Below are 10647 nucleotides of genomic sequence, written 5' to 3'. Positions count from 1 at the left end.
AGGCAGGCAGGATCTGAGGGAAGTAAATTTTCTTAGGTTTTGCTATTTGCCTTGAGTGCTCAGGAACCTACCCTTTAATCAGGATCTCAGATTTTGTACTGATTGCTGTTGAACTGACAAGGGTTTTATCCTGCCCCACAGTCATATCTCACTGGTAGAAGTGCCTATTACATTTATCCTCCCGAGGACAGTGTTAAATAAATCAGTGAAAGCAGTCATGTCCAGACAAGCTGAAAGTCCCTGTACAGTGGTGTTTGATAAGTATAAACAATTACATTTCCAAACCACAGTGAATTAGTCCCAGGCTACATAGCAGTCCCTCAGTCCAATCCAATGTTGAATCAGAAGAATGGTTTCCAGCTGTAGAATGTCTTTCTTGTTCTTTTTTTTTTCTGGTGAAAGATGGAAAGTCTGTACTGTTGCATATTCTGTGGATGTGAATTTTAGGACTATTTTGGAAATTTCAAACACTTTGGAAGTACCACTCTAGTTGACAATTCCTTTATCCACATAAAAACAGATGCATTATGTATCCATACAGGTGAAGATTTTGATAGTTACTGATTATTTCCACAAGGTACATGAATTAATTTTAGATATCCCCAAGTCTGGTACACAAGTTACGTATGTCAGTGTCTATTTTCCTTTTCTTTTTTTTTTCATTCTTTAAGAAAATGTATTTGTTCCTCTACAGCAGAAGTGGGGAAGTGGAATAAATCCGTGCAAAGCGTGTGTCGTACCACATTCTTTCCAGTGCACGCTTGTTACTACAACCTCACTCCCAGGTTTTCCAAATCCAGCACAAATCCTTCTAATCTGTTTTGGCCTTCATAGCTTCCTCCTCTTTCAGGCGGGCTTTCCTTTCCAGGTTCAAGCTTGTTAAAGACTCATGTCTTTTCACCGCCTTCTTACCCTCAATAACCATATAGATGCATCCTGCCACTGTCAGGGCAATCATTAAATAGCTGACCTTCACCCGGAGCCTGTTCTTTGCAGCATCAAGCATCTCAAATGAGATTGTCTCCGGGATTTCTTCCTCCTTCTTGAAGCGTCCTGACCACAACAGTATCTTCCTCTCGAAGTTCGTGGGTTTGTGCAGGGGCACTCTGTGTCTGTAAGATTGGGTTGGAGCTTTGGAACTTTCTTGTGGCTTGGTGCAAAATCCATTGATCCTCTTCAAGTCAGTGTTTCTGGTAGACCTTAGAGAAGAAGAAGCATTTCTTTCATATAACCTAAAGCAATGTCCAGCCGCCAAGCGCAGGCTGCGGAGGCTCCGCATGGCCGCCTGCTCTGCCGATGCACAGCACCCCTCAGCGGTGGTGGCGGCGCTGGCGCTCCCGTGTCTATTTTTCTTATATGGCCTTGATTAACAGTCAGATGCTGTGGGATATGGGCAATGGAGAGTGTAAGGTAAGGTGGAGCTTGACATCAATATCATCAGCTCCATTTAAGGTGATGCAATTCAAGCAATTAATGTCTTGAGAGTTGCTTTGTATAGGGCAGGCAAAGAGTAGATGAAAAATGGGTAAGAGATAACCACTGCTTTGTAAAGGCTTTATAATATGACTGGGAATACAAGTTATCTGATGATAATGATGAGAATAACAATAGTTCCCTTTAACTCAGTGTTTACTATTTTCCCAGCACTGTTGCTTAGTCTTTTTCAGGAATTGTCTCATTTATTCTGCTTAAAGACCTTATATGCTATGTACTACTGTGACCATTTGGCAGTTTCAGAATCAAAGGGTAAATATTATGGTTTCACTGCTAAAATTCACACAAGATGTCCTTGACTCAAAAATTTTAGCTGTAATACTTAAGTGTAGGCCCCCAGGTCCAACCAGAGATGATCAACATAAAACAAACTAAGTGATATTTTTGAAGAATTTTTGTCCCTTATTGCAATGTTTGGGTATTTTTTTTACCTTATTGGTAATTTTATTATATATTATGGGTTCTGATTTTTGTTTTTATGGTGTGTGTGTGTGTGTGTGTGCGCGCGCGCATTTCTCATTACTTTTCTTTGTTAGTGTTTTGGCCTGTTTTCTAGAGTATAAAAAGGAAGCATTGGGTTGGATAGATGGGGGGAGGGATGATCTAGAAGAAGAAGAAGAAGAAGGGAAAGTGTGGTCAGAACGTATGAAAACTATTGTTTTGAAAATTTAAAAAGTAAAATAAATTTTAGCTTTAAACCACTGTACTATAAATTTGGTATAAAGTATCCCCCAAAAGGCACATTTGTTAAATAAAGGCTTTGTTTCCAATTCAGTGGTGTTCAGAGGTGGGAATTTTAGGAAATAATTGAGTCACAAGGACTCTGGCCCTAGCAGTGAATAAATTAATTGGCAGATTCACAATTTGATTAACTTATTGACAAGTAATGAAAATTAAGAGAAAATATGTTGCTTCATTTTTCTACATGTGTGTGTGTGTGTGTCTTCCTACTATACACGCTCTATCCCCTTCTTTCTCCCTGCCATTTCCAGCTTTCTTGTGCTGGATAGCTTTGCTTGACTACACTCTGCTAAAAATCTTCTGCCTTAAAGCATCTCCAAAAAATGAAGTGAGTTGATCACCAATAACCACTGAAACCTTGAGCTGAATCAATCAATCTTCCATCTGAAATATTTCTCTCAGGTAGTTTTTATTCTGACAGAAGTAATTGAATCATGAAACAGCTAAGTACGGGTAGGCAGGATACAACATGAATGTAAAATATGTAAGAGATCTCCAAAAATCACCCAGTTCATTTTTCAAACTAAATGGACTCGAATACTAGGAAAGCCAATTAAAGATCCTAAAACTGCAGCGTTCCAGATGGCTGTGGTAAGAAAGCTGGCACAGGGTTCTGACAGTCAACACAGGGAACAAAGCTAGCTAGCATCCCTGTCTTCATATTTCCAGTGTTCTCTATTCATCCTCTCCTAACAAGTTAGGAGACCAAGATTCTATAAAAAAAAATATTTAATGGCAGAGGAACTGAAAGAAACAAACTTCAAACATTTTCATTTTTATTTCTGACTATTCTTTGAGCAATTTCTTCACAACTGTAAATAAAATATGATACATGGCGAGTGCAGGGAATTGAGAGATGTATATGACATAATCGTGTACCTAGGTTATTGTCTGAGATAGGGGCCAATACATTTCTGTCTACAATTATTCAGATAGCAAATGATGTTGAGTTCCAGTGATACAATTAGTTTGTGTGCGGCACGTACAAAGACAAATGACTCCACTTTTTCTGCCACTGTCTAGTTAACTCTGGTATTATAATATAAAATTAACCATAAATAAATATAAATTAAGTCAATTTGACCAAGAACACTTTATTAATAAAAACAAAGAATTGAATTTGACCTTTTCAGTCACAGTTTCCCGACGTCTGCACTAAGGTCTAACATGGGCTGTACATTAAAGTCACCAGGAGAACCTAAAAATGCTGAGGCCCACATCTTACTATTAAAGGTTTCATTTAATTGCAATAGCAAAAAGCTTAGATTGGAACTTTTAAGGTTCCCAGCTGTGTTCATAATATTAAGAACCACTACTTTAAAGGCAAACAAACCTATTTTTAGCACAAAACAGGCTAGAATGCAGATATGGATAGGTGTTGTGGGAATGTAGTGAAAATTAAGAATTGGCAAGAGCCAACTGACTAAATATAGTGTCCTATAGGAGATGATCATGATTTCAGAAAGAAAGAAAAAGAGGGCCGAGGGAGCACAACAGCATTAACACCACTGCTGCTGCTGCTGCCTCTGCTGCTAAAACTACTTTCATATTCAAATTGTTTCTTTAGACCCTATGTATACAGCCAAGCACATGAGCCTGAAAAAATGCTCTGGGGCTAGGATCATTGCTGTTATTTAATAGAAGGCATAGGTAAGGTCAGAGGCATTAAGAATTTTTTTATTTAACTTTTTTATTGATTCTTTGTGGATTTCACATCATGAATCTCAGTTGCATTCATTTCTCCATCCCTTTGCCTCTGTCCTCTGACCTTGCAACCTACCCCTCCCAACATTAAAGAAAAATTTAAAAGAAATGAAAAATATCATTGTGGGAGCTGTAGTTTGACATAGTGAATCATATAATATACCCTATGGTTAATACATCTTTACTTGCAAGTGTCCATTGCAAAAAAAAAAAAGTCGTTGGTCTGGTTTAAGGTCTCTGGTTTCTGCTACACTATTGAGGCTGGACCTCACTGGGACTCCTCTTGGATATCCCGTTTTTGACCTGTGTTATGAGCTCCAGCAGATCACAGATGGGGTGAAGGTTGGGGCGGGTCAACTCATAGGTATTGTTCTGGGCCTGAGCGGTTGTAGAGTTGGTCATCAGGTCAGCTTTGCCTCATTCTCAACACCAAGATGAGCTTTCCAAAACAATCCAGGCTAGCTGCACCTAAGTAGCAAGCAGCAAGAGCAGGGTTGGTTCCCCTGCTCCCACACCCTTGGGACTGGCTTGCCTACACCTATACCACCAAGGCCAGCTCTACTGTGCTGAACAGGGGAGCTGCAAGGCCTGCTCTTCCATGTTCTGCAGCTGGTGAGGGGCAGGATCATTTCTCTTGCCCAGCACAGGTGGCAAGGGGCATGGGAGGAATGTGTTTTTCCCTTGCCCTCACCACCACATGGCTTACAAGGGGTGGGGGCCAACTCTCCCACTCTCAGACACTCAGGGCAGGCTCACCTGTGCTCCTGCCAGCAGGGTCAGTACTACTGTGATGCCCAGGCAAGGTGCAGGGCCTGCTCTCCGGAAAGCTGCAGCCACTGAGGTTTTGATAATGTGCCAAAGTGTTAGTGTACAGAGAGAGAGAGAGAGAGAGAGAGAGAGAGAGAGAGAGAGAGAGAGAGAGAGAGAGAGAGAGAGAGAAATAAGTAAATCATAGCAACAACAAATACATAATATCAGACAGTTGTTACTCTTCTGGTAACAGAAAGAGGGCGAGGAGATATCACAGAGCATAAGTAGCTGGGTAGATTTAAGTTTTGGTAATGTAATTTTCCTTACTAGGTGATAGTTTCATAGTTATTTGTCTTATTTGGTTTATATACATTCAAATGTGATTGTGAGTCAATCATGATTGTATAGAATGAGTGCAAATAATCCAACTTTTTGTAGCAGTACATGTGAAAAGAAAAAAAAAAGGAGAAAGATGAGGAATACAGATCAAGGGATACAGAACTTGACAAGTTTAGGGGTAGTGATTTAACTTCCAATGCTGGGCCCCAATGACTCTATATCAAGCTTACTTGTCCTACACAATCAACTGAACAATAGTAGTATGGGACCTACTTAGGTTTCATGTTCCTGGGAGGATCTTTGTGCCTTGAAGAATTGGCATTAACTAGGCAGCTGTAACCATGGGAACAGAAAGAGGAACATCGGTGGGTGAGGGATTGCTCTGATTTACTGACATGTACTTCCTAATTCCCACTAGCATCATCTAGAGCAGGTCCAGGAAATGTGGATAGCTGCGTGGTGCCACCAGATATCCGATTGCTGGCTTTCTACATGTGGATTTGCTATCAATGATTAGAGGAATCTGACTCATTGGGAGACAAAGATACACTGTGGTGGGTTGTGACAAATGAACACAACCTCCTACCCTACCTGCTAATAGATCTCTGTTTCTTTTCATTATTTCTTCTTTCTCCTGGTGACAGAGCTAAAATCTAGGGCCCTGAAACAAAAACTTTAAAGAAACTGTAGTTATTCATAGCTACATTGCATCTTTTGGTTGTTTTTATCTCACTTAGAGCATTTTATTGAGATGAATTTCATGCATGAATATAATGTGTTTTGATCAAATCCATCCCAAGTTTTTTTCCCTCCAATTCCTTCCATACCCCAGACCCCACTTTTTCCTCCCAACTTTATGATTTCTTTCTAAATTTAGTGCTGCTGTTGTGTTCACGTATGTAAAGGAACATGCATAGCCTATCAGGGACCATATATGAAGAAACTGACACTCTTCTTCCTGGCAGACATCAATTGCCAACAACAACTGTGAACCAGTTGTTCTCTGAATGTGGCAGGGCTGTTGCACACATGAAACCAAATGACTGTGACTCCATGCACAAGAGCATCTCAGGTTTAAGCTGGTCCAAATTCCAGCATAGATAGAAGGAAGGCCTCACAGAGTCCCATTTCTAGCTTAGGAGCTATTGGCAAGAGAGGGCTGTCGATAAGATTGAATATGATAGAGATAATACGTGGAAGTATTACGAAGTCTTGGAGGTAGAGGAAAGGTAATGGTGTGGGGGATACCATATGTAATCAAAGATTGAGGGTGATCAAAATATATTATAGACATATACAAAATATTACAGTGAAACCAGTTGTTTAGTAAAATTAGAATGGGTAATAACATAGAATTTAAAATAAAAAAAACAGTCTAGAGGGGTAAAATCAAGAATATATTGGGAGACATGAAATTGAAATTGCAAAATGACCTCAAATAGGATTATTTAGTGAAATATAGCAGACTGGAATTCCAAACTACCGTAATATACAAAAGGAGGCCACATCCAAAGTGAATAGCTATATTTCTTATTTCTTCGTTTGATTTAATACCCATAACAAACATAAAGGGAAAAAAGTTGCCTTTCTATTGTCTGGAAGTACTCCTAAAACAGAGTTGGGGCAACTGAGAGGACGCCTCTCCCAGTCTCAGCCAGGGCTCACAACTGAGAGGACGCCTCTCCCAGTCTCAGCCAGGGCTCACAACTGAGAGGACGCCTCTCCCAGTCTCAGCCAGGGCTCACAACTTACAGGGTTCGCGGCAATGCCTGTCTCAGCAGACTTGGCTACTGCGCTTACATGCCAGTCGTCTAAGTTGTTTGAATCACAAGCTCTGCCATCCAGACACACATCCTTGACTCCTGGATTGTTAGCTTCCTATTTACCCACCAGTACATGACAGTCGAAAAGTGGATTTTTACTTATAATGTTAGTTGTTTTTCTTTTTCTGAGTGTTTGTAAAGCTGATTTTTGTCCTTTTTCCTTTTCATCTCCTGTGATTTAGAAAAAATCTTTCTCTCTCTCTCTCTCTCTCTCTCTCTCTCTCTCTCTCTCTCTCTCCCTCCCTCCCTCCCTCCCTCCCTCCCTCCCTCTCCCCCTCTTCCATCCTCTGTATTTACTTTCGTTTCCTAACATCAAACTTCTTTTATTCAAAATAGTGTTCATAGAAACCCAACCCCATAGAACTGGGGGATTTAAAGCAATCAGCCTAGAATTTACCTCTACTGAAATTCCAAAGGGTGTAATTTTGCAAGAGGTACAGAGCACATGTGTATTCTGTGTGTTACTGTCACATTGTATATGGAGAATACTGGCTTTCTTCAGTTTCCTATGCCTGTCCTATCACCAGGCCCCAAAATTATGACTCTCAAGTCTCTTTTTGGACAAACATGGCCATTAAACAGATGTCGCTGTGATAGAGCCTTCCAGCGAGCCAAAGCAAAGGGTAAATTAATTCCCCCTAGAAAATCATGGCAGAGAAAATTGTCTTTGTGGCAGGGTTAGGGCTGGTCAGCTAGCTTAGCCAGAGAAACCAATTGGCAAAGAGAACACAGGTGGCCTCTGTTTCTCTGCAGATAAAGTGAGTGCCAGGCGTAAAACCAGCTCAGATGTAGAAACCCATAGACACATATCTCTCACATAGATGCCTCTAGATAGCCAAGAAAGCAGAAGGGAGGTGGTTTTGTGCTCAAGGGATGTGGAAGGTATAAGTAACAGAAGCACTCATCCACCTCAGCAGTTCTGAGAATAAACTGAATATCTTAATATTAAGAACCACTGCTCACTGAGGTTGAAGACACAGATATGCTTCTCTTTAGAAAAGGAAATTGAGGCTCGAGGAAGTCAATCAACTTGCTTCTGGCAACGTAAAGTTAGTAGCTAAACAAATTAGCAGAAGTCATCTGAGGCTAAGGAGATTGTTCAGTTGGTAAAGTGTTTGCTGCAAAAAGATGAGGACCCGAGTTCAGATTCCCCAGCACCCATCCACCTCAGAGGTCACCTCTCATCCCACCCCTGGGAGATGGAGACAGGAGGATTGCTGGGGTTTTCTGGTCAGTCAGACCTAGATAAATGAGTGGCTGTAGGTATGGCGAAAGACCTCATACACTAAAATAAGGTAAAGATCAATTGAGGAAGACAATGCTAACCTCTCTGGTCTCTCTGTGTATTTGCATGTATACACACAAGCACATGAGCATAAAAGCACACATCACATGCACACACATACACAGACACACACATTCTCCCCACCCCCAAATTGCCTAGTTTAGTATTACTATCAAATAAGGCAGAGAAGAGGGTGACATTACCATCAAGGTCCCAGCATGCATGAATGAAATGAAAAATACAGGGAACTAAGTTCATGGAGACTTCATTCTTGGGGGCAGCCCAGCTCTAGTACAAGGCTAAGAGTGACTGTGTCACAAAGCTGAAGCCTCACTGACTTTATCCTAGTCATTTGGGTTTGCCAGTTTGTACAAAACTAGAGAGAATGCCAGATGGTGGTGGCACACCCCTTTAATCCAAGCACTCAGGAGGCAGAAGCAGAGGCAGAGGCAGAGGCAGGCAGATCTCGGTGAGTTCCAAGCCAGTCTGGTCTACAAGAGCTAGTTTCAGAGCAGACACCAGGCACCAAAGATACCCAGAGAAAACCTGTCTTGAAAAACAAAAAGCAAACAAACAAAAAAAAACTGGAGAGAAAGCCCTAGCTTTAAAAATACACTTTATACTTGCTTTTCAGCTGATTTCCCCTCTGTTTTTACTGACTAAGCACTGATGACACAAATTAAATAATTATAGCACTCTTAAAGGTTAATTGCTTTCCAAAAACAACCTCAACTTATTTGAGACTTAATATGGTAAAAAAAAAAGTTAATTTCTTAGTTGCAATATAGTCCCACTAAGTGATAGGCAACTTCTCATATGAAGACCCTTAGACTAAATGTTATTCTGCCTCTAGGAGTTCCTATCTTCTGAATATAAGAATAAGGTGCTTAAATGGGAATAGAAGGAGGAACCAAAGGAGACATTTTACAGGAAAGATCTGAAAACTAAACAGATTTCTATCTATATTGAAGTTACCAGAATGCAGTTAGTTATATGATACTACCTAACCAAAATGCAGTCTAACAGTTATACAAAAGACAAACATGCAGGTTACAGATAGAGATAAAAAACTTAATTAGTTTTCAGTTCACATCCCAACATGTGTTGGGGGAATCTCAGAAGTCCCCACCTCTAAATAAGATCTGGAGACACAGTCTGTTCAAAGAGGGATAACCAATCTTCTTCAGGAGCAATTCTCTGATCTACACATTGTCAAGTAGTTAGCCCTAAAGAAATCTATTCATATGGGCAACACTATGTGGACTCAATCTGACTTTTGTGTATGTGTATGTATGTATGTATAAATCTCTCTCTCTCTCTCTCTCTCTCTCTCTATATATATATATATATATATATATATATAGTCATGAATTTGAGAAGTATTGGGGTAGTATGTGGGAGGAGCTGGAGAGGAAGAAGTGGGATGGAAATACAATATTCATGTATGAAATTATCAAACTAAATATTAAACATTTTAATCATAACATATGTACATATATATTCCCAAATATAACTGGCTTGGTCTGAAAAACACATATGTATGTTTTCAGGACTGGCCATTTATATGCTCTTCCCTGGGGAAGATTCTTTCTCCCATTCTCAGCACTCTCTAATTGCGTATAGTTCTTTGTGTATGATTGAGACTTCATCAGCCTTCATCCATTCAAGTTAGTGTGTTGATTAGTGTCATTCTTTTCCAGTTCATTTATAGCCAGTCATGCTAGTGAGACTTTATAGGTGTTGTTTCTGAAATCACTAGGAGAAACAGTCTCACAGCAATCTTCCTGATCCTCTAGCTCTTACAATGTTTCTGCCACCTCTTACACATACCTGCCCAGACCGCAAAAGAAGGAAGATGTGACCTACCTTGCTGAAAAAGGTACCAAGACATGTGGCTGACATAGATAAGAATAATGGGTTAATATAAGTTACAAGAGTTAATAAGAAGCCTGAGCTAATGGTCCAATCAATGTATAATCTTATGGAGACCTCTGTGTGATTTTCTTTGGGGCTAACCAGCTGTGGGAACTGGGCAGGACAGAAACACCAACAAACAGGCCCTCATATTATAAAGGGACTCTGAGAAAATTTAGATAATAATTAAGTCCTTAGAAAATTAGATATAATATTTGTTGTTCTGTCTCTGTGTCATGGGAAAATGAAAGCCTTATCTGAAGTTCTGACAAGAATAGTCTGTGAGGTTCTATCATCATAAATATTAGCCTTGAAGTTTTTCTTAATGCAGAACTCCGAGGTAAATGCAACAGAGGCACTCTGGAAGGCTGGATCACCTGGGCCACCCATTTTCATTGGTGTCTGAGCCATTTTCTCTGAAAACATACAAACTTTCAAAGGCATAACATAAATATTTATGTTAAGACAATTATGGACTGTGTCTTGTATACAAGTCAACCACATATGCATCCCCCTGTTTTTCTTGTCAGAACTGTTGAGGCTATATGGATTTTTGCATGTTTCTCTATCAATTTGGAGATAATTTTTATATTTGTG

At 40.0% G+C, this 10647-nt stretch overlaps 1 protein-coding gene across 1 annotated transcript; it reads right to left on the bottom strand.

Annotated features, from left to right (window-relative positions):
• Positions 1-765: 765 nt before the first annotated feature.
• Positions 766-1279, bottom strand: LOC121444036 (protein FAM162A-like). Its single transcript, XM_041645768.1, has one exon. It carries the CDS (start codon positions 1277-1279, stop codon positions 812-814), a length of 468 nt encoding a protein of 155 aa, XP_041501702.1. The 3' UTR covers positions 766-811.
• Positions 1280-10647: the final 9368 nt, after the last annotated feature.

Source organism: Microtus oregoni, unplaced genomic scaffold (genome assembly GCF_018167655.1).
Source record: "Microtus oregoni isolate MIOR12 unplaced genomic scaffold, Mior012 000116F_ref0000321, whole genome shotgun sequence".
Classification (NCBI taxonomy): domain Eukaryota; kingdom Metazoa; phylum Chordata; class Mammalia; order Rodentia; family Cricetidae; genus Microtus; species Microtus oregoni.
The sequence above is the reverse complement of the archived record's forward strand: the minus strand, read 5'-3'. Positions and strand labels throughout refer to the sequence as shown.